The following is a 25,316-nucleotide window of genomic DNA, read 5'->3' as shown; positions in this document are numbered from 1 at the left end:
CTTAGATAATATTTTTGTTGCAAGACTACATGCAGTAGCCTACAGAATATGCAGAAATGAAGTTGATAAAAAGCAGATTTACCGTGATCATATCTTTCACCTCAAGGACAGTCAGGTTTGCCTCAGAGACAATTACACCAGCCGTAACAATAGTTTGATTGACAATGTCATAGATGTCTTTTAGTCGCTGCTGCTGTGCCTGAGTTAAAGTACATGAAATATTTCTGACATCAATTCACAAAAACATTACATGACAAAAAATATTTCACAATTTCAGACAATTCACTCAAGTTTTACTTATTTGTTATGAAATGTGCTTTTACTGTACTGTACTGGACAGCATGTTTGGCATTGCTTAGTCCGGACAAAATCCCTTTCAAGAAAAGTCTGTTTTTTTCTACTGCAGTCGAATTTGCAACGCCTCTCAGCAGCTGTTTAAGCACTCCAATGACAAATTCCAATAGGAAGTGAACATCCCTATGCCCTACTAATTCAGAAGGGCAGAACATGAGCATAAATTATTAAATGACTTCCTTGAAGAGACATTACATGTTCCCTTCACTAACGGAAGTGTGGAAGGGCCCTCCATGAAGGGATTCAGTTGTTCACATCGTTTTGGACGCGACTACAATTGGCGCCCCCCCTTCCGAAGTGCCCTTCAAGGGTGCAAAAACGTTGTTTGGAATTCGCCCTCAAGACATGCTAGTTTGTATAAGGCAACACGGATTCAGACTAATCCTGTTAATTTAACAATTAATTTACCACTGAAAAGTTACTTACAGCCCAAATAGCCATTCAAATCACTGCAATGATAAGGCTTCTCAACATCATGGCAAAAAGGTGTTGTTATGGTACGTGTATATCCAATATTAGATATCCAGAGAGGCTAGTGAATGGAATTTCTTCTGTTCTGGTTCTGTTTTTTCCAAACCCCCAATCGCTCCTCGGGCACCATAGCAAAAATGGCTGCTCACTGTTCCGGGTGTGTGTGGCCATGATTTGCAGTGTGTGTGTGTGAATATGTGTGTGTGTGTTCACTACTCACAGTCGACAGTTCTAATGTGTGTGCACTAACTTGGATGGGTTAAATGCAGAGGACAAATTCCAAGTATGGGTTACCATGCTTGGACTTCACGTCACTTTCACTCTCACTCTTGCCAATGACCATTAAGTATGAGCAGGTCAGCGACTTCTCGAGCAGTTCTAGATGCTGCAAAATTTTCCAACCTGTTTAATATTATCACCACGTGGTCTTGTTGTGTAAAATGCAACAATAAGGTGGAACTAATCCAATCTCATAATCAATCTGAATCCTTCCAGTGCACTGAAACACCCTAAAAAAGTCCCACAATGCACCATGAAAACCAGGGAGCATCGATGCTCACTATGTTCCCTTAACGGAAGTTCAGAAGTGCAAAACTTAAATCATGTGTGCAAACTCACCACACATAACTTAAAAAGGGTGGGAGTGGTCAAGTAATCGCAGTCGTATGGTCAATTGCCCGACTCACCCACACCAAACGACTGCTTCCTTACCCTACTTTGACCAAGGTTCTCGCTCCCTGCTAAGACAGCCATGGCAGGACCTGCTTTTCCCTTCCTTGAATACATTATTTTGCCTCATCTTACCAACCATGTGTACTCTGTATGCTCACCCTTACGAAAAAAAAGTATACTTCAAGTTCATTTTATGGGAGTATACTTGAGTAATGTTCAAGTATATTTTTAAGTATACTTTATGTAGTAAGTATACTAATGTCAATATGTAGTAGTAGTAAACTTGTAAGTGTACTATTTTAATACCGCTTGGGACTAAATTGGCCCACTTGAAGTATATAAAAGTATATGTTTAGTATATGTTTATGTTAAGTATATAAAAGTAAAAGTATATGTTTAAGTAGCTGAGTTCCTGCTCAGCTACTGTTCGGACGCTCTTGCTTACTGCTCCGCGCTTTGCTCTATCGCTTTTACATTTTATCTCCTATTTTTTTATATTTTATTTCCTTTATTTTATTTCCTATTATCAACTAATTTTAACTTCAGCAAATCAGCACAGTGCTCATACGACAAAGTTTGGATTACTACAAAAATTGAGAATTCTTTTACCCGACCAGCTTACATTCCGGGAAAAGAAAACACAACTGCCTCAAGGATAAGAGAAAATGCCTCTTCTGGAATCTACTTGCTGCACCAACTGCCACAGACTTTTACAAAGGATTGCAGTTCTTGAAACAAAGTTACTTACGGGACCACCAAACCAGACGGAGCACACAACAGAGCTTCGTCATGGACACCCTCAGCATACCGGTGAGTCCCATGAAATTAGTGCTCCTCGACAGGTAGAGAAACAAGCCGATCGACTTACAAATCGATGGCACAAACAGGGAGTGAGACCCAAAGGCACTCGAGACATCAGATTGTCACGAGCATCACATATTGCCGCAGTAGCATCCTCTACCCCAGATACAGCTCTGACAAGGATTGCAAACACTGGTCTCCTACCACCGCCTATACATCTTGAGAACAGATTTGAAGTGCTAAGGAATGTAAATGAGGAATCCCCAAACGTGATGAATGTGATCACACACGAACACAGACTGAATGGGCCAGTAGCTAACACTGATGCTAACTGGCGCTCAAGGTCGAGCAGACAGCGGCACTCAGCTCAGAGCGCAGCCGAGCCCAGGACTCTGATAGTGGGGGACTCCATAATCAGAAACATTAGCAGCAGGGATACAACTACGTGCTGCCTTCCACAAGCAACAACTTCTGATATAAACAGGGAACTTCAGAACATTCTGATAAAACATAAGACTGCAAATCGACTCATCATTCATGTGGGGAAGAATGATATTCATAAAGAGCAGTCAGAACTCCTTAAGAAGGATTTCCATGAACTTTTTGAAACACTTAAAAGACTGAAAGTTCAAACATTCATCAGTGGACCTCTCCCAGCAAGAGGAACAAACAGGTTTTCACGGTTGCTTGGGCTTAATACATGGCTGCAAAAAACCTGCAATATAAAAGGAGTGAACTTCATTGACAATTTCAATCTTTTCTGGAGTCAGAGACAACTGTTTCATCGGGATGGCCATCACCCAAACAAACTTGGTTCAAGAGTGTTAAAGGACAATATCTACTTCTCCCTCAATCATCCTTCTGCAGTGTGTGCCAATCCACTCAATCTGAACGGCACACACACACCTGGACACAGTATGAATGACCACGGGACTTCACTTCAGCAGCAAAATGGACATGATAACACCACTCCGCCACAACAACCCCTGCTCACGGACACAATCTCAGCTGAGCCCTGCCCACAGAGCTCACCACAGACAGACATATCAGAACTGCTCGAAGATTCAGCACCCAAGGACGACTTCCTGGAAAACAGCCAGGGAAGCCAGGACAGCATATTACAGCCTCCGATAACACCAGAGCAACAGCCCCTTTCACCAGACACGTTAACCCTCTCCCCAGCATCGCCACTTCTGTGCTTCTCACAGAAAATGGAAGAACTGGTGCATGCTGGAACCAGACTATCCCACTCTTTTGCTGCAAGCCCCCAGATACCAACCAAAAAAAGACAGGCACCATTACCATCAAAGCCTGCGGGCCCAGCTCGCCCTCCCCCTCCTGTGAGAGCTCTTCGGCCTCTGCCACAACGCCAGGGCCCACACCCTCCTCCATCTGCTCGAGGTGAACCAAAAACAACTGATACCAGCTCTCAGTGATAGGTGTCGGGTCCCCGTTTTGATAACAGTAACTTTCTCAAATGTTTACAGAACAAGCGGTAACCCAGTGTGCCTGTATCTTTCTCTATTGCTGTTCTATTACATGATAGAAAGTCTAAGGCCTTCAATAGCCGTACAGCAAACCTAACTAATCTGGTGCCTATTACACGTCAAACTAAGATTGATGTGGGGAAAAGTAAGTCTGTTAAGTTAGCACTCTTTAACATCTGCTCACTTAAAAATAAATCACTTCTAGTCAACGACTTAACCACAAACAACCTGGATTTTATGCTTCTAAATGAAACATGGCTAGAAGACAGCTGCAGTGCAACAGTCCTCAATGAAACAGCCCCTCCTAACTTTACTTTTATGAGTGTCTGCAGAGCTGTTAAGAGAGGTGGGGGTCTAGCTGCTCTTTTTAAAGATATCTATCAATGTAAGCAAATATCATTTGGGAATTACTTGTCTTTCGAATATCTGGGTATTGTGTTAAAAGGTGCTCCACACATTTTACTTATTATTTACAGGCCTCCAAAATACTCTTCAGCCTTTGCTGAGGACTTTACAGAACTATTATCAACAATTACATCAGAGTTTGACTGTTTTGCTATTGCTGGAGATTTTAACATCCACATAGATAGTGCAGAAAACAACATGGCTAAAGAAATCAAAACTGTTTTAAAAACTTTTGATCTGACTCAGCATGTACATGGACCCACACACAATCGTGGACACACTCTAGATTTACTTATCAGTAAGGGTCTAAACATTTCATCGATTGTTATTAAGGATGTAGCACTGTCTGATCATTTCTGTATTTTCTTTGATGTATTGATCTCTCCTGCCATTGAAGCTAAATCTGTGTCTGTCAAGAAGAGATGCTTAAATTAGAACACCAGTGTACTATTTATGAAGGCTATATCCTTAACACCAAGTATATCTGCTGACTCTGTTGATTTTCTCCTTGATTCTTTTAACTCAAAAGTTAAAAGTGTAATTGATGATATTGCTCCTGTCAAAGTCAGGAAGAAGAGTGGCAGACAAAAAGCACCTTGGAGAAACTCAACAACAGTGCAAAATATGAAAAGACAATGCAGAAAAGTAGAGCGCATGTGGCGGAAGACAAAACTTGTAGTCCATTATAACATCTACAAAGACAGCATCCATGCTTTTAATATGGAACTAGGCAAAGCTAGACAGACTTTCTTCTCAAATATTATAAACAGTAATTTAAACAACACACGCACTCTTTTTGCTACTGTAGAGAGACTGACAAACCCCCCAAGCCAGATTCCCAGTGAAATGCTCTCAGACAACAAGTGCAGTGAGTTTGCTTCTTTCTTCTCTGAGAAAATCAATAATATCAGAAAGGTGATCAGCACATCCTTGAGTTGCGCTGGGGTCAGACAGATCAAACCGCCTGAGAAAGTAGTTACTATGTCTGATTTCAAAGAAATTGATGGCAAAATTTTGGAAGAAACCGTACAGCACCTTAAAACATCAACCTGCGCTCTTGACACACTTCCCACATCATTTTTCAAAAGTGTGTTTAACAGTTTAGAAGCAGATCTCCTAGAAGTGGTAAATGCCTCACTTCTCTCTGGGAGTTTTCCAAACTCCCTGAAAACTGCTGTTGTCAAGCCCCTCCTGAAAAAGAGCAATCTGGATAAGACCATATTAAGCAACTATAGGCCGATCTCAAATCTTTCTTTCATAAGCAAGATCATTGAAAAAGTTGTCTTCAATCAGCTGAACAAATTCTTATGCTCGAATGGATACTTTGACAATTTTCAATCTGGTTTCCGACCGCACCACAGCACAGAGACAGCGCTCATAAAGATAATAAACGATATTCGCTTAAATACTGATTCAGGCAAAATATCAGTGCTGTTACTACTCGACCTCAGTGCTGCATTTGACACTGTCGATCATAACACACTTCTTGACAGGCTGGAAAACTGGGTGGGGCTTTCTGGGATAGTCCTAAAATGGTTCAGGTCATACTTAGATGGGAGAGGTTATTATGTGAGTATAGGAGATCATAAGTCTGAGTGGACATCCATGACATGCGGAGTCCCTCAAGGCTCAATTCTTGCGCCACTCCTGTTCAACCTGTATATGCTCCCATTGAGCCAAATAATGAGAAAGCACCAAATTGCTTACCACAGCTATGCAGACGACACACAGCTCTACTTAGCCCTATCGCCTAACGATTACAGCCCCATTGACTCCCTGTGCCAATGCATTGATGAAGTCAACAGTTGGATGTGTCAAAACTTTCTTCAGTTAAACAAAGACAAAACTGAAGTCATTGCATTTGGAAACAAAGATGAAGTTCTCAAGGTGAACGCATACCTTCACTCTAGGGGTCAAACAACTAAAAATCAAGCCAGGAATCTTGGTGTGACACTAGAGTCAGACCTTAGTTTCAGTAGTCATGTCAAAGCAATAACTAAATCAGCATACTATCATCTGAAAAAATATTGCAAGAATTAGATGCTTTGTTTCCAGACAAGACTTAGAGAAACTTGTTCATGCTTTCATCACCAGCAGGGTGGATTATTGTAATGGACTCCTCACTGGCCTTCCCAAAAAGACCATAAGACAGTTGCAGCTCATACAGAACGCTGCCGCCAGGATTCTGAGCAGAACTAGAAAATATGAACATATCACACCAGTCCTCAGGTCTTTACACTGGCTCCCAGTTAAATTTAGGATTGATTTTAAAGTATTATTACTGGTATATAAATCATTCAATGGCCTAGGACCTCAATACAGACATCCCAAGTCTCCCGGAAGTTCCGGGAGTCTCCCACATATTGATAGCGGCTCCCTGATACCCGCAAATGAGTTAAAATCTCCCGGAATCTAGAGCGAGCGAGCCAGAGCGCGCGTGCACAGCAGAGAGGGAGAGGGAGCGAGAGACCTTGCGTGTGTGCGTGTGTGCACACATAAGATAGAGAGCATCTGATTGGCCTGTATCGGTAAATCAACCAATCAATTGTCAGTGTGGGCGGGTTTTATCTCTTCTCCCGAACCGAATTAATCAGTTCAGTGTATCTAGAAACAGGAGCGCCATGGCAACGGGAGAGTGCCACAAAAAAACATGCAAAAAACGAAAGTATAAGATACATTTTACGGCAGACTACATGAAAGTGTACCCCTGTCTTATAAGAGTAAAACATAATGATTAGTCTTGCACGCTGTACAGTTTGTAACAGTGACTTCAGCATTGCCCATGGCGGGTTAAATGATTGTAAAAGACATGTTGAGGTGAGTTCAACAAGTTTCATTTCATTCATGTGCATATTATTCCTTAGACCTGTTTAAAGCTGCAATGGAATATAAATAAAAGCAGTTTACATGAATAGTATAAGCAGCTTATAAATAGTAAAAGTAATCTACAAATTGTAACATTATGAACAAATAAATGCATAGGCCTATAGCCTATAGAAATTATGTATTATGCTTTTATATATTTTAGGGACAACAACTCTGTGGTGAAATGTCATATCCTTGTCCTCCTTCCATTTTTTTTTTTTTGGGGGGGGGGGGGGGGGGGGTACCTCCCTGAAATTAACTTTTGTAGGTTGGGATGTCTGTCAATACATTGCAGATATGCTCACTGAATATAAACCCAACAGATCACTCAGATCACTAGGATCATATCAGCTAGAAATACCAAGGGTTCACTCTAAGCATGGTGAATCTGCTTTTAGCTATTATGCCAGCCGCAGCTGGAACCAGCTTCCAGAGGAGATCAGATGTGCTCCTACAGTAGTCACATTCAAATCCAGACTCAAAACACTTCTGTTCAGCTGTGCATTTACTGAATGAGTACTGTGCCAATGTTCGTCCGACTGTTTGTACTGTACTGTATTTTTTATTTTTCTAAACCATTTTAATTATTCTTATTTCTTTTTATTATTTTAATTTCTTCTATGTAAAGCACTTTGAATTGCCATTGTGTATGAAATGTGCTATATAAATAAACTTGCCTTGCTATAAGTGTAACAGTTGTAAACTTTAAGTGCACAACTAGTTCATAATTATGTTTCTCATTTGTACTGCAAGTGAACTTATGAGTATACTAGTAGTTTACTACTTTAATACTTGTAGCAACTTTGAAGTATACTCTCAGTAAACTACTAGTTTAGTAGTTTTATACTACAAGTTTTCTTTTAATGTACTCTCAGTAAACTACTAGTTTAGTAGTTTTATACTACAAGTTTTCTTTAAGTGAACTTAACATCATGCTTATAGTTTACCATTTATATATTATTTTTACTCTTTTTAGTGTACTCAGTAAACTATTAGTTTAGTAGTTTTATACTACAAGTTTACTGAGAGTACACTAAAAGAGTAAAAAGAATATATAAAAGGTAAACTATAAGTATGATGTTAAGTTCACTTAAAGAAAACTTGTAGTATAAAACTACTAAACTAGTAGTCACTTAACATCATACTTATAGTTTACCATTTATATATTATTTTTACTCTTTTAGTGTACTCTCAGTAAACTACTAGTTTAGTAATTTTATTCTACAAGTTTTCTTTAAGTGAACTTAACATTATACTTATACCCCTGGTTTCACAGACAGGGCTTAAGACTAGTCCTAGACTAAAATGTAAGTCTGAGCTGTTTCCTCTGAAATAAACTTGCACTGACTGATCTTAAAAATATATCAGTGCCTTTTTAGTTTTAAGATGCACATCGGTAATGTTTTTTTCTAAGCATGTTTATAAAAATTACTTAAATGTCCTAATTGATCTATGGTCTAATCCTGGCTTAGTCTAAGCCCTGTCTGTGAAACCGGGCCTTAGTTTACTATTTATATACAATTTTTGCACTTGCAGTAGGCCTACAGTATACTACTATGTTCAAATGTTATTTTTTGTACTTGAAAAATACATTTAACTCTACTTTAATTTTAAAAAACATTTTATTAGCTTCATGCATCCTTTTTTATCAACACTCGAATGTCAGTAAGTTTCATAAAGAAAGGCAACATTTTGTTAAAATGTTGAGAAAATAGTTGAGAAAATCACATTTTTGTCAAAGACTACGCCTTGATCAGATCCAGAACGATGATCAAAACACAGGTGGAGTAGATCGAGTCCAACACCCCCAAAGCTTCACAGTCGTTTTCTCTTCATGGGTTAGGCCTACGCTTCATTTCATTTGGAAACATTAAGCAGTTTTGATTTACAAGCTGTTTAATGTTTGATGGTCACATTATTTTACATTTGAGTGAGCAATCTTCTATCACATGGTTCAGCTTCTTCTCCTGTGTTTTGATCTGGAGATTATGTAGAAGATGTCATAGCGCCCCCTACCGTATACCAGTGAAAACATGGATAGCTGGAAAATTCAGTCAATGGTGGGGAAAAGTTTAATTAAAGCAAATATGTACACTTCCAGTGAACTAGCCTACACAAATTCAGATACGCAGAATTAGAAACATATCTGTTTTATATCAACATTTTAATCAATATTTTCAAACAAAGTTTCATAAGACTGTATATTAAAAACGATGTAAAAAAGTATATTTAATAGGCTACTCGATCAAAAGAGTTAACACACCTATAAGCCAAGTATACTTTGAATAATTAAAATTTTAAGTATATCTCGATCAAAAGATTGAGTACAAGTATAGGCCAAATATACTTGGACTTTTCTCTCAGTATAAGTCAAGTACACTTAAGTGTAATTAAGTATATTTTTGAGAGTATTTAAAATGTAGACTTGTTCTTTTTAGATGAAAAGAAGTATACAGAACACTTGAATAAACTTATTTTCCATGCTTATTTTATTTACTCTATAAGCTATTCCACCCGAAAGTTTGTTACTATATAAGTCTGAACATGTTAGTTTATAAGACGGTATGTAATATTAAGTTTTTTTTAAAAAAGTATTTAATAAGCTACTCAATCAAAATAGTAAACACAAGTACAAGCCAAGAATACTTAGAATACTTAATTATACTTAAGTATATCTCGATCAACAAGTATAGGCCAAATATACTTAGACTTTTCTGTCAGTATAAGTCAAGTATACTTAAGTGCAATTTGAAGTATATTTCTGAGAAGTATATAAAAAGTAGACTGAAAGTATAGTTTTTTATTTTTAGTTTAGAAGTATACTAATAGAACACTTGAATAAACTTCTTTTTCGTAAGGGCAGCACAGTTGAAGAGACAGAGAAATAGAATAGACAACACAACAAATACTGGAGATCGCAACAACAACAACAACTGATGCCCATGTTGACAAGTGCTTGTGCAAGGAGGTTTAAAACCAGCAAACAGATTTTTGTTATAAGAACCTTCTCCAAATATTCAGTGTTGGTTCTGGGAACATAAAAAATGAGGATTCTAGGAATGTTGATTTGTAACATTCCAAGAGCATAAAAATGTCCAGTTTCCTGAATGTTAATAGAATGTTATTAAAAGGTTAGTGTGATGTTCCTGAAACATCCATTCAATCATTCAAACACCTGTAGTGAACAAGCACTGAAAGAAAGAGAAATAAAAACACAAACTACAACTTTCTTCAGCCACAGCCTTAGATGAAATCAACTGAAGATAAAAGAAGACATTAAATCGCTCAAGATCTCAGCAGATGAGCATCACACCTTTTAAAGCACGTTAATTTTTTTACGTTCCCAGAACCAACCAACACTGAATATTTGGAGAATGTTCTTATAACAAAAATCTGTTAGCTCCCTGCTGAAAAAAACAATAGAAACCATTACATAATTGCTAATGGTTTTAATGGTTAACGGCTGATGGTTTGTAATGGTTTTGTAGTGGAAACCATTAGCAATTATGTAATGGTTTCTATTGTTTTTTTCAGCAGGGCTGGGAAGACACTTGCAAGTTGCAACACTAGTTGAACAGTGACACATTATTGGTCCTAACTCCGGGAGAGAAACAGCGCTGTACTCAAGCATTCACAACAAAACCAATGTATACTTTGAGCTTAATGTATAATTAATATTAATATTCTCATAAACTGTAAATGTGTTAGAAGGTACCTCTCTCATCTGTAGTTTGAGCTGGTTGGTCTTGTATTTGTCTAGTGACTGCTGCAGTGTATCGTCAGCTTTGTTGAGGAGATCCTGAGCTTGAAAGAGTCTGGAAGTGAATCGACTCAGCACTTCCCGCATAGGCAACAGACGCCCCTGCGTAGTCATCAGAGTTTTCTCAAAATGGCGCACACGCCGGAGCACTACAATCGGACATATGAAGGGTACAGGTTGAATGAGAGCACACACACACACACACAATCACAAGCAGAATTAAGTTAGAAATAAACACAATCTCACATTCATGGGCCTCGGAGGACTCATCAGTAGCAAGCGGTTCTTTGGGTGAGAGGTCCAGATTTCTCATCCAGCTTAAGATCCGTTCAGCTTCTGGTATTTTCTGCAGCTTTACCTGAGGATCTAACTCCTGATGGACACCATATAATTCCCAATCCCTAATCATATCTGAAACACATGCACATACAAATGCATTATGTTCATTATCTGTAATCAAGGCAAGATAAGGCAATTGAGCTCAGAATAAATTATAAGAGGCTTCTTAAATTTGATATTTGTTGAAGGGGCACTCAGTAATTTTTCCTCATTCCTGCCTGTTACCTATTACTCCACAGCTCAGGATTGTCAGGGTTTGGGATTGTGCTGTTACTGTGGTGCCATCAGCCAATCTGTGTTTTCAAGAAATCAGGCTTTCCTTTTTTCAGTTCCAGCCAATTTATTTGCAAGCAATTCACAAAGAAATGTTTGCAACTTTTGTAAGCATTGCCCTCTTGTGCATCTCAGTGGAAGCGTGCAATGACCGATTATTCTTTCTATTGCTTGTTATAGCTATACTTTCCTTTTTTTGACTGACCTGTGCAAATTGCTATTTTTTTTTTACTGTAAAAGTATGTTATTCAAACATTTTTACATCAGTCAGTCTGCATGCATAAGGAAATGTATTTTGTGCGATAATGTATTACAGTGGTTGATTGGTGTATGATCTAATAGACAATAAATTAAGTGGTTAACCAAACCATTTAGCGGCACATTGCATCCAGATTCTACTTTGATAACTGGAATGATACTGCACACGGGGTGACTTAATTTGGGTCAAAACATGTGAAGTCCTGTCTAGGACAGTTGGCAACTTTCAGAGGGGAATCTGCTCCAGCCAAAGAAAGTATCACTGAGATACAGTGCTTGATATTCACCAGCACAACATAAACAAAAAATACAGATTGCACAAGGTCTCATGTTACCTTCTATGAGAACATTGAGTGATGAGAGGTTAGCAATAAGTGTATTTGCTAGCGTGGAGCTGTCAAGTGTCTCTTGATCCACCCGCTCTCCCAATGACTGCACTGATTCCTCCTGACGAAATAAAACAAACACTACCTCAGTTTCACCAAGAAGGACATGAGAAAGCACCTGTTCACCCTATTATGAACAGTGTAGTATTAAGGAGAGAGGGAGAGATGGATAGAATGACTAAAAGGATTTAATATTGAAGAAACTGAAGAAATCTATTTAGAATTTTTGCTGTTCTTCCTCGTGTTTTAAATGGCATTGCCATAAAAACAAATAATTACTTGAACAGCTCAGCTTGTCATCTTGCAATTACAGTAATTACAGCATGATGTGAACACAGAATAAAAAGAATGTAAAAATGTGGGAAAAGACAAAGATTGTGTTCTGAAATCCATTCCATTAAAAAAAAAAAAAAAAAAAAAAAACACCCTGAGAAATATTATATCCATAGGATATTTGGTCACAAGATGTAAAGATGCAGGTAAAGGTGAAGGGTTTCATTAAGCAACTTTCCCCCACTAGGCCGTATTGGTACAGTGCATTGATAAAAAATCATGATGAACTGTACTGATTGACATGATTATGGTTTTATTTTCTATTGTGGTGCTGCAAAAATCATGATTGGATTGCCAAGTGATAAATCCTGAGTTGCCATGTCACTAAAGCCATTCTGCTATCAGCAAAGTTCTCCTGTCCTGAATACTGCAAGCCAAAATTTATAATCGAAACATGTTATGATGTACATGCCACCTGCATAGTAACTCACCATTCTCAGGACCATTCAGTCCAATGGTGGACAAGCACATTTTCTGGATGTTGAAATACTTTCTCCTATATGCAGATAATATGTAAGTGTAAAGCAAGTTAGCTGATTTTCCTAAAAACTGCAGGCTCTGTGATCCTATCAAAACTGTGGCACTATCAAAATCAAGAGGCACAAAGTTTTTTCGGTACCACAAACGTGGAATGGATTTTACCGATGTCCATCCCCAGAGTATCACCACTGCATGGCTAACCTGTATTCCAGATGTAGATCACAAACAGATTTTGGACCAATCTGTAATGTATGCCTATCCTTGTGCCTTTGTCTTGTATGTGGACTTTTAGTTTATAGTTTTGTTCCCTTATCGTTTCACCTGTTTCTTGTTAGTCTCATTACTCCATGTGCATTAATAGCCCTTTTCTGTATCCAAAATCACATACTGTAAAGTAGGTACTTCATTTGGTTTGAAATTTGCTTTATGATCGTTAAAAAGGTATGTTCTATATACTATGAATGTGTGTAGAATGAATGAAATTCAGACATAATACACAGCCATTTTGTTACTGTCATGTGACCTACAGCATCAGTTGCTTCGCTTCACTGCCATTCACAATTCTTCTCCCGTGGCCTCATGTTATAGTAAAGTGTCCAGTAGATGCACACTTCAGAATCTTACAGGAATTAGCTGCTCATCCAGTCATACTTTTCGCCCCTATTTTATGAATACTATGAATTTGGACATCACATACTTGGCTCACATACTGTTTTTCGCCTTCTATATAGCATAAAAGTGGGCATATTTGGATGCAGGGTTTGTGTTTCCCTTGTTACTTGTCTGGTGTTGTTCCACGGATGAGTTATTTGGTTGCTCAGATCTATTTTCCTTTGCAGTATTGTTATTTTATTAAATACTGCAATGACATCCTGTCTCACTCCACGTGTCTAATTTTACCAATCATTACACAATCAGCTGTGAGCACAATGACACTATAAATTCCCTTTGTATCTCTAACTTTAAAGCATAGCCTACTTAAATGTGTTCATAATGATCATATTGTTCAAAATGACTTATAATTACTAACTTTATACAATCAAACCAAAATTTATTCAGACACCTTCATCATTTCTCACATTATCACAGTTATATTGTCACAGTTATATTACTATCGCTATAGTTTAGAAAATGGTAATAAAATATGATAAGAACAATCAGTTATCAAATCAGTTGATATTTCACTGGTTTTGGCCATCCTTCTGTTAGACTGAATTAGGTTGAATAGCTGTCAGCTGTTAAAAATTAAGTACACAATTAGATAATACCAATTTAGGTCAACCAATTACCAAGCAATGCTTAATTTTGTTCAGTCTGTGGTGTAAAAAGGTCGCATTAGCAGTTAAAGAAAAAACATTAAGCAAAACATGGTCAGGGCAAAGTGTCTGAATGATTTTTGGTCCCAAATTTATAAATTTTACTGGTAGTCCACTGTATGAAGAATGTTTGGGTATAATATGTCACAGTTTACTTTATTTTGCTATCCTCGCTTACATAAATGAACTATAGTGTCCTGCACCCACTAGTAAAAAAATATAAAAAATTATATCTGGTGTCTGCATAATTTTTGGTTTGACTGTAAATATAGTTGTGGTTTTTGGTCCTGTTTTCAGACTACAAGTGGCACAGAAAATATACACTTTTAAACAATATTGAAATAAATGAAATCAATGAAAGCTGGAATGAGTGGCACACCTCTACTGCGAGCAGTTGCATGTCAGTAAACAGTTTTTGATTTTCTTCCTCCAGGTGTCCCGTATCTGCTCTCATCACTGCATACTTATTTCTCCAGCCTACAGACTGAGCCTGTTATAAAACAGTGAGAACAACATACACTCTTGTTTAAACACCACATCCTTTGGGTGTAAGTTTATCGAAGCGATATGCAGTTTGAGTGTTGTTACCTGTAGTCTGTGTGCAGTGTAGTTGTAGTACTTTAATCTGTCGTTGGCAGCAGCTCCTGTAGAAATGTTCAGCACGCTGTTCCTCACTTGGTCCAGAGTTTTGTTGGACTGACGAATATCTCCAATCAGATTCCAAATACACGCATCGCAGTCTGGGAGGTGGTAGGGGTAATAATTCATATTGGGTTATCATTTTTTTTTTTGAACAATTGTCAGTTTTTTTATTTTATGTAAATGTATTGCTTTAAAGATCAAATCTAAATGGTGCTTTTTTGTGTAAGTTCTGGGGCTCAAAAGTCAAAAGAGGGCATTCCTAAGTCTACAATGCTTTGGTCCTTCTGGAAAATAATCATCTTTTTCAATTACTCCAACATAACATACTAACATTATAGTCGAACCTTAAGGAACAAATTGAAAAAAGGCATGCCAATGTTATTTCCCTTTAAATGGAAATAAAACCGCAGATTTTAAAAGTGGTCTTGGACTTTTGGATCCTTCTTTATATTGTTTGAATTGGTGTTTTCTCTTCTGTCATTGAACTCACTGATATTACACTCGCTGATTTGCGAGGCCTCGGGAAGACACTCTCCTGTGTGCATGTCACAGTTCTCCTCAGGACAATCACATTCTGAGGAAGACAAACACACAGTACACATTTAGTCTATTATACATTAAAACACACAATAGAACACACATCCAAAGCAACTACACTGTCACGGATCACAGAGGATGCAGACAAGGTTGGTAAGTTAATAGATTTATTTGCAGATAACGGCGATGCAGACAAATGGTGAGTAATAGTAACACAGAACAACAGTGATTGCTTAGCTGGAATGGTAAAGTCTTTCTCTTTCGTTCTCTAGGCAGATGCAGGATGGACTGAAGGCAGAACAGGATGCAAGAAGGACGGACCGGAGAGGATTTCAGCAGGTAGGTATCCAGGTGAGTGATCGGGAGTCTGTGAGTCATGTATTGACGAGACCAGACACTGAATGAAGGGAGACTGTGGGTTTTGTAGGGAGTGCTGGTAATGGGACACAGGTGATGGTGCTCAGTAATCAGGGGAGAGTGAACGGGTGACGTGATGACTGGGCGGAGAGAGAGAACGAGTGGGCGGAGGTGAAGGAGATTGTGGTGGTGAAGATGGAATCCTGACATACACAACCCTGATCACAAACAAAAGGCCTTTTCATACTTGAAACAGGTAAAGTTGTGATGAAACGGAAGTAGCAACAGATCTTCCATATTGTGAAGTAAGGCTTCTTAACCCCGGGTAAAAAGCAGTGCTAACCCCAAATCTCAATTAAACATTCCTTTACTCAAGGTTAAAAGTGAGGTTTAGAGAGACGAGGTTTATAATGCAGTGAAAAGCCCTAAAGTGCATTACACAACTGGGTCAGCATATTACAAATTGATTCTCACTCTTAATTCTAAGAAAGAGACACAAACTAAAACATTATATACATTTTTGAGACACACCAGTGGTCACTAATGCACTAAGCAGCAGGAGTTCAACTGAAACATTTAAAAGTTAAAAGTGAGGTTAGAATGACGATAATATGGAAGCTTGTTTCCACCATAAAATATAAAAGGTAATTGCGACTTTTTATCTCACAATTGCGTGATATAAAGTCACAATTGCGTGATAAAACATCGCAATTGTGTGTTATACAGGCAGAATAGCGTGATATAAAGTCGCAATTGTGTTTTATAAAGCCAGAATTGCGTGATATAAAGTCGCCATTGCGTGTTATAAAGTCAGAATTGCGTGATTTAAAGTTACCATTGCGTGTTATAAAGTCAGAATTGCACGTTTATTTCTCGCAATTTTGAGAAATAAAGTTGCAATTATCTTTTAAAATGTTTTATTCTGTGGCGGAAACAAGCTTCCATGCGATAATGCAGTGAAAAGCCCAACAGTCTATTACACAAATGGGTCAGCATGTTACAAGTTGATATACACTTAATTCAAAGAAAGAGACACAAACTAAAACATTAGATACCTTTTTGAGACAGACCATTGGGTCACTAATATACAGCAGGGGTTAAACGGAAACATTTTCCCAAAAGAACAGTCAGAACAAAATAACTGCATTTACTAGAAATAAACTTCAGCAAAGATGCCCTCATTTCTCTCTCATTTCCTATTTGACACACTGTTTTAACACACTGACATGAACTCAAAACTTTCACGGGTCACAACTGGGGCTGGTATGTTGAGATGGAGGTAATGATGTCATGGGAAATAATGTAAATCCCTGTTCTTATGTGCAGGTGGCCAAGTGTGTGTGGGTGTGCAGATCCCTTAATGAAATCAGGACCGAGGGCAAACAGCTGTTCATCTGTTCTGCTCAGGACAAGGACCTTTTGCATTCTCCCACCAGATTCACAGGCCAGATGGAAGGGGTATTGCAGTCAACAAGATAACTGCCATGGCGGCACTGTTTAAATTACTTAAAACTGTTGATAAGTGAAGAATTTATTGCTGATTTTTAGCTGTTGACTACTTTCATTAAAAAGATTTTGGTGAGGTTCTCTTGAAGTCAGAGTTTGGTTTGATGAGTCTTTAAACAATGAAGTATGGCTTTTAAAACCAAGTGTCACAGCCTTATACATGTAATTTATATAGAATAACTACTTACTCTTGTTCATATTGAAGACTAAAATTTGTATTATTTAATATTATTATTCTTTATTAGTATTCATAATCATTTGTAATCATTGCATTTTGTTAATCATAGTGTTCTTGAATATATGTGAGTGTGGGAGAAGGGAGTGTGTGTGCTGGAAGAGTTAGAGACATGGAGTGTGTAAAATAAAAGATCTCTTGACAAAATAACTGGTGTCTGATCCCGTGAATTAAACAACAAAGGGGAAAAAGCTTAATTTTTTAAATCTACAATATTGTATTGATAATGTGATGCATGTTAGTAATGAAACAGAATCTTTGATTCACTTCTCTCAGTATATGCACTGCCCTATATGGAACCTATTTGCATAGGTTGCAATTTTTGTAAAAGACAACAGGCAGTGAAATGTGCTGAACCTCCTCCAGCCGTGAATTAAGCAATACGCAGTGTTAAACAGACTCACTCTTGCAGCCGGATGTGCTGTAATCCCAGAATCCTGGCAGGCATCGCTCGCAGTATCGGCCTCCAGCCCCCGAGTGGCACTGGCAGCTGTGTGTGAGAGGGTGGCAGGTGCCACGCAGGGCAGCAGAGGCACATTCACACCGACGGCATCCCATACAGCTGCCAAAGCCAGAGTAGCCCTCCTACACATTAAAAATGTGAAGATTCTCAAGAAATATTGCATATTAAATGTGCTCAGTGTGCATATGCGTGTATTTGGGTTTATATGCGAAACAGAGACTGAATATGGAGTTTCTGGGCCAATAGACAAATAATCAACCACTTTTTAAGGCAGATACAAAAACCAATCATTTTACTTATGCGTTTGAACCTTTTCAACTGCCAGTGTTAGTACATTAATTAAAAACAGACAATTGACACATTTTAAAGCTAAGACTTTACAATGAATATCATATCTATTACACTGTAAAAAGTTAACGTGCAGTTGCTGCTTTAGCTGCATAAAAGTGAAAATCACAATTGACAGCGCTACTCTTCACCACAATGGTAACCACAACATCCAATAACAGAAACTTCTCAAAATATCCAACTGAACATTAACCATCCACTGGCCATGGCTGCATTTCTCAAAAGCATTGTGAGCTAAGTTGATCGATCTATATAGGCTTACGACGTTAAACGCAGCCATGGGCAGTGGATCTAGTTCCCAGCATGCTTTGCAAGGGACTGCATTAGGAGAGAGTAAATTTAGGGATTAAGTGTTTTTTTGTGATGAAAATATGATTTTATGTGTTTTAAGGGAAAGATGTTGGTAGTTTATGTTAATGTTTAATGTTCAGTTATGTTGGACATTTAGATTAGTTTCTGTTATTGAATGTTGTGCTTACTTACCATTGTGGTGAAGTATAGCCATATAAGTATAGATGTATGTCAATTGTGATTTATACTTTGTTGCAACTTAATGTGTTTAATATCCCCAAATCACAATTTCTCACTGCGCATGTGTTGAATGTGTCCATCCTGAGCTTTAATGGAAATTGTATGTTGGGTCAATGTAACTCTATTAAATTAAAACAGCATTCCCTTATTTTATGTTACATCAAACTGATTGTGGTTACAACAACAAAATTAGAATTTGTAGGTAGAATCAGGAAGAAATATCTCCTTAAAGCAACAGCTGCACATTCACTTTTTATATTCTATGTTTTACACCATTTCACACCAAAAACAAAAAACCAAAAAATCACCTTGCATAGTAGTTTAGGGCAGTTGGGGTAAAGCCCCACCAAAATATTCATCCACTTGATGAATAAATAATATTAAATTGATTTAAAAAAACTTGTAAATGTGTTCAGCATTGAGCAACATGAGTTTCTAGACTATTTGAAGGTGAAGTTTAAATATCTATATACTGTATATAGTGACAATTTGTATTTTTTTGAACGTCCATACCTCACACCTGTCACATAGGTGACCTGTGACCCCGGGCTTACAGTGACACACACCTGTCCGGTCATCACATGATGCAGTACCACACTTATCACACTGACACTCTGAAACAGAGAGAGAGAGACATCATAACAACCCTCTAAACAAGAAATTCTGTAATGCACTTGAGCCATAAAACATACATGAAATATAGTAAACATATTTAGAACAATCTAACTGAAAATAATGAATAAACCATTGACGTCACTTTGGACGTGACTATCTATGGCCGACGGCTGGATAATTTGGAGAAACCTGTTTGAAAATTATTTTTGCAATTCTGTTTGATCCAGCAAAAGAGGCATAACTTACACACATCTTTAAAGGCATTCCACTATAGATCAAAAATAACTAGAACTACAATCTCCACAATACTCCATATACTGTAGGGTGACCAGACATCCACGTTTACATAGTACAGTCCTGGATGACAGGGGCTTTCAGCAATTTAGCGTGCAATGCATCTGTGAAATTTGCAGTTTAAAAGGCAGCTGTGGTTGCAAGAACTTTACTGTAAAAAAAATACAGTAGGAACATTAAAGGGATAGTTCACCCAAAAATGAAAATGCTGTCATCATTTACTCACCCTCATGTTGTTCCAAACCTGTATGATTTCCTTTCTTCTGCTGAACACAAAAGAAGATATTTTAAAGAAGGTTGGTAATTAAACAGTTGCTGGTCCCCTTTGACTTCCATAGTATTTTTTTTTTTTTCCTACTATGGAAGTCAATGAGGTACATCAGTCGTTTGGTTACCGACTTTCTTCAAAATATCTTCTTTTGTGTTCAGCAGAAGAAAGAAAGTCATACAGGTTTGGAACAACATGAGGGTGAGTAAATGATGACAGCATTTTCATTTTTGGGTGAACTATCCCTTTAAGTTTTACAGATTGAACTTAAATTTGCAAAAAAAAAAAAAAAAAAAAAATTCAATATTTCATTAACTGAAATAATGTTCACATACCAATTTACTAAAATGTGTTTTTTTACATTTATGGTAAATGTTCTTAAAAATATTTTACTGTAAAATTACATTAAATATCCCACTAGATCTATTGCATTTTTCACTGTATAGATTATGGGAATTTATTGTTAACCAAATAACAGGTTTTTATCAAAGCATTTTGACAGTCTTTTACCATTAAAATTAAGAATTTCTTTTAGTGTTCTTTGTTAATCTTGATAAATGCTTGAACAAAAATGTATTGCTAGCATTTGAAAGATGATGCAGGAGCTTCGGCTGGATGAGGTGCAGTTCCATTAGTACATAAGAAAACTTGAAAGCTTTTGTTTGATAGCAAAAGAGAATACAACTGAGCCATTTCCCTTGACGAATGGCTGGAAATTAATTTGGACCCATACTTTAAAGTCTCCTTGAGGTGGCTTGATAAGAGCAGTTTTCCTCAATGTTTTCAGATATTGAAACATGCAGTCAGGGTATAGACGAGCATGAAGAGCATGCCTTTTTTTTAATAGCTAAAAGCTTTTGTTTAAGTCACAGCCTGGCAAAGCTGCACATAGTTGTTAATGCTAACAATCCCAGCTGGAATTGAATGCTAATAATAAAGGTTCTAAGTTCACTTTATTAACGTTCAGCAGTTAAACGTGTACACAGAAACAAAATATAACATAATCTATAACTGCTGGTAATTTTGACTCAAGGCCAAAATATGTCGAGTCATGGGAGCAATCAAATGTATTTTGCCATAAAATGTACAACTTTAGAAATTGATGTATGTATTTGCTCTCTTGTCCAGATCATTTTTACACTGTCAGCAATATATTTTACCATTTCTAGCACCTACCCCGACAGTCCTTAGCACTGATGGCATCACCATAGAAACCCGGAGCACATCTTTCACAGTTGTCACCAGCGGTGTTTGCCCAGCAGTTCAGGCACTGGCCTGTCATATTATTGCATTCATTGAAGATAAGGTTTGGGTCTGAGTTGCCATTACAATCACACTTTTTGCAGGAATTGCCCACCACCATGGGATTGCCATAATAACCTGGAGCGCATCTTGGTGGTGAGAGAAGGAAAATGTAATTAGTAGTAAAATACAAAAATCTACTTAAAAACTGTTTATTTCAAGCCATTTTGCCAACCAACCTCTCGCAGTAGTGTCCAGCATATCCTTCCTGACACACACATCTCAGAAAATTACCCCTCTTATCACAGTGATCTGCAAAGCTGAGAAAAAAAGAGAGAAGAAGAAAACAAAAAAACATCAGACATCCTGCAGGACAACTCAGCACACACAAAGAGGAATGTCATAAATTCATTACTGAAAATTCCATAACTTTTTAAGATCTCATTAGGCATAATACAAACAAGCAGATCTACGCATAATATTACTACCTATATGTAACCCCTCAGGTACTACTCGCCCCACTCAATGTGGGCCTCAAACCCAGGTCGCCGGCATGGGAGGCGGGCGCGCTAACAAGGATACTAAAGACCACAGTCTCTAGCACCAGCCACCAGTGATGCTCACTCTCTTGAGATCAGGGGAGTGAGGTTTACCTACACAGCTCTCAATAGCTGGCCTCCGTTACACATATAATAGGATACACAGGCCTATAAGGAAATAGCCTAATATCATTATTTAATTATACTAAAGGTGTGTTACAATCAACCATAAGTGCACATCAAAATGGACTTCACAAAGTAATTTACCCACCAATCACTGAACCAGACCCAGATGTAGTTTGCATGTGATTATTAGGGTAGGAATGTTGGTCGGGGCATGGCCTTATTCGAGGCTTGTCGTAACTACCAATGAGAGCGAGCAAGCTTCACCAACCCGATGTTGTGAACTTTGATAGCTGAAACATGGCAGCCCCGAACATGTCACGAAAGTAGAGTTGAGAAAGATCATATTCTTTTTTTTTGTTTTTCGCTGCAAAACAGAATGCTCGCCAGGAGAGCCAATTAACGTCCTCCATATTTGTTTTTCTTCTGAAGTCACGTTTGATCACACAAGTTCTGTGAGATCTCATGTCTGTGGAATTGCCACTGTGAAACTGAGTGTGGTCTCGTGGTCTGGCCGCATCATCTAATGCAGGGCTATTCAATTGGTGGCCCACCGATCATCTCCATCCAGCCCGAGGGCACCCCCACCTCCCTCCCCTCTTCTGGCTTTACAACTTCATTTGGTTAGAAACATGACCACAGAGGCGCCTGCAGCTGTACGACTATACGCACTGTGCGTGCCATGAGCGCTCCGACTGACATGAGAAAGATGTTATGCGTGTCCCATATTTCTGTTGACTGAACCAGCGATTTCAATCAATTAATCTTTCTTTTGAGTCGTTTTTTTTTTTTTTTTTTTCGTTTCAGTGAATTGGCCAAACACACTTGTATAACGGTTTGAAAGGGTTCGGATTTATTCTGACCGCTCTGACACTGAATCATCTGAAGCGGCCCAGTGGTTTGCAGCACGGCCCAGTGGATAACGGAACACAGGCTCAAAGGAGTTGCGTTTACTCCCAGTCCCGAACACCATTATTAAATACCATTATTAAACAATGCTGCGACATCCAGTGAGAATCGTTTCAATTCGACACACACCTTTCTGTTACAAACCACAAATCACTTGTTGATTAAACTATTTTTAAAGGTAAGAATAACAGCTAGTGGTTTAAATAGCTACTGCAGTCCAAATTCAAAATATCGGAGATCGTTGTTTCCACCGCCCCCTCCTACTCAGACTCGACGCTCACACGGGTTGCCAGTTTGAGAACACGCAACAGGAATGAGCACAATTGACAACGAAACCCAATGAGATTTACACACTGTAAGTTGATGAGTTGATTTATCTGCGTTTTAATGTGCTCTCGTTCATAGAAATTTTTAGATGGATATCAAGGCTTTTTAGGTTGGGTAATATCTGCAATCTCTGACCCAGTTTGTTTGCTGGCTGCAATACGCTGTGTTTCCTGCCAAATGGCATCCCGGGGTGTCGAAATACTATTGGGTAGGAACTGGCAGTGGGCGAGATCACACAGACCAAAACAAAAACAGACATTCCAACATGGAACGCAAATTTCAAAGTAAAATAACTGGTTGTAGAAGTGTTTTTCAGAGAAACGAGTATGTGAACTTAGCATGTTTCATAAAAATCTGCAAACATATTATGGTATTTTATGCTTTAGTACAGTGAAAAAGTTACATACAGCACCTTTAAATCAGATGAAACGGCCTCAACATTCCCAACAAGACTGATGAGGAAAATAGGAGAAACATTGTGCCATGAACAAAGTTGAAAAAACTTTAAAAATCCCCAAATCACCACCCTTACTAACATTTACCATGAATGTACTGTAGTAACACTGACTGTATTTACAATGGTTTGGGAAGAAATGTGGAATAGCATATAGATTCATAATATCATTTGACTGTGGTAGTGACTAGCCAGCATGGTTTTACCTGTGGTTACCAAGTCAGTCTCACTGTCATTACAGAGTGACATATGTTAGTATGTTCGTAAGCGGTGAAATCATTTCATATAGTGCGGGCATGAGGGGAAAAATGGAGCAGGTCAATCAGATTATCTCAAGGATAAACGATATATCATTGTTTATACCCAAATCTTTCTATAAAGAGTTAGACAAACATAATCTTTTTATAAGGAGTTAGACAAATATCTTTCTTTATATGGAATAAAAGCATTCCAAGAATTAGAGAAGCATTTTTAGAAAGGCAGAAAGATACAGGACTGGTGCTGCACAACGTCATGTTTTATCATTGATCTTGTAATACTGATAAAATTATTTATTGGGCAAAGCATTTGAATCAGGAGAATGAACCTGTTTGGGTGAAGATGGAACAGGAGTCTTGCAGGCCAGTCTCTCTTTTCAATGCTCTGTACCCTGCTACCACTAAACAGGAAGTATCTAACAAGCAATCCATTGGCGACCAGTTCATTAAAAATACGGGCTCAGTTTAGGTCACATTTTAAGCCAAAACAATCACTTTCTTTACTACCAATAACATCCAATGCACTTTTCCCACCGTCCCACTGTTAATCGACCATGCCCTTCAGACATGATTTAAAAAGGGACTCAGATGAGTTTTCTTTCAGGGCAGTAGTTTTATTTCGTTTGAACATACAGCGGGGGAAATAAGTATTGAACACGTCACCATTTTTCTCAGTAAATATATTTCCAAAGGTGCTATTGACATGAAATTTTCACCAGATGTTGATAACAACCCAAGGAATCAGTACATACAAAGAAACAAAAACAAATAAGCTCAGAAATTAAGTTATGTGTAATAATGTGAAATGACACAGGGAAATGACACAGTTGTCCAAGAGCCAACACCAAGGTGTATGGCGTTTTTAGGGTAATGTGCAGTGCCATTTCTCCTCCAAACATGGTGTGTATTATGGCATCCAAACAATTCAATTTTGCTCTCATGTGACCACACTAAATTCTCCCAGTATTTCCCTGGCTTTTCCAAATGTTGTGCAGCAAACTTTAAACGAGCTTCAACATGCTTTTTTTCTTCAGTAATGGAGTCTTGCGGGGTGAGCGTGCATACAGGCCATGGAGGTGGAGTGCATTACTTACTGTTTTCTTTGAGAACACAGTACCTGCTATCTGCAGGTCTTTTTGAAGCTCTCCACAAGTGGTCCTTGGCTCTTGGACAACTCTTCTGATTATTCTTTTCACTCCTCTGTCAGAAATCTTGCGAGGAGCACCTGGTCGAGGCAAATTTATGGTGAAATGATTGTCTTTCCACTTCCGTATTATGGCCCCAACAGTGCTCACTGGAACATTCAGAAGCTTAGAATGGTGCCTATAACCAATGCCATCATTATGTGTTGGAACAATTAGGTTGCGAAGGTCTTGAGACATTGCTTTTACCCATCATGAGATGTGTCTTGTGTGACACCTTGGCAATGAGACCTTTTTGTAGGCCATCTGTTGGGACTGAACCAGCTG

At 38.2% G+C, this 25,316-nt stretch overlaps 1 protein-coding gene across 1 annotated transcript in view; it reads right to left on the bottom strand.

The window, feature by feature from the left end:
* Positions 1–25,316, bottom strand: part of lama4 (laminin, alpha 4) — a 143,441-nt gene that overhangs the window by 100,851 nt on the left and 17,274 nt on the right. Inside the window, exons 4-14 of the mRNA XM_079887731.1 lie at positions 21,478–21,558; positions 21,173–21,387; positions 19,333–19,433; positions 17,882–18,062; positions 15,333–15,416; positions 14,789–14,940; positions 14,580–14,690; positions 12,021–12,132; positions 11,062–11,226; positions 10,771–10,964; positions 83–199 (exon numbers count right to left, since the gene is read on the bottom strand). Of these exons, the coding sequence (XP_079743857.1) occupies positions 83–199; positions 10,771–10,964; positions 11,062–11,226; positions 12,021–12,132; positions 14,580–14,690; positions 14,789–14,940; positions 15,333–15,416; positions 17,882–18,062; positions 19,333–19,433; positions 21,173–21,387; positions 21,478–21,558 (1,513 nt within the window). The remainder of the gene's footprint in view (positions 1–82; positions 200–10,770; positions 10,965–11,061; positions 11,227–12,020; positions 12,133–14,579; positions 14,691–14,788; positions 14,941–15,332; positions 15,417–17,881; positions 18,063–19,332; positions 19,434–21,172; positions 21,388–21,477; positions 21,559–25,316) is intronic.

Source organism: Squalius cephalus (genome assembly GCF_949319135.1).
Source record: "Squalius cephalus genome assembly, chromosome: 12".
Lineage (NCBI taxonomy): Eukaryota > Metazoa > Chordata > Actinopteri > Cypriniformes > Leuciscidae > Squalius > Squalius cephalus.
The sequence above is the reverse complement of the archived record's forward strand: the minus strand, read 5'-3'. Positions and strand labels throughout refer to the sequence as shown.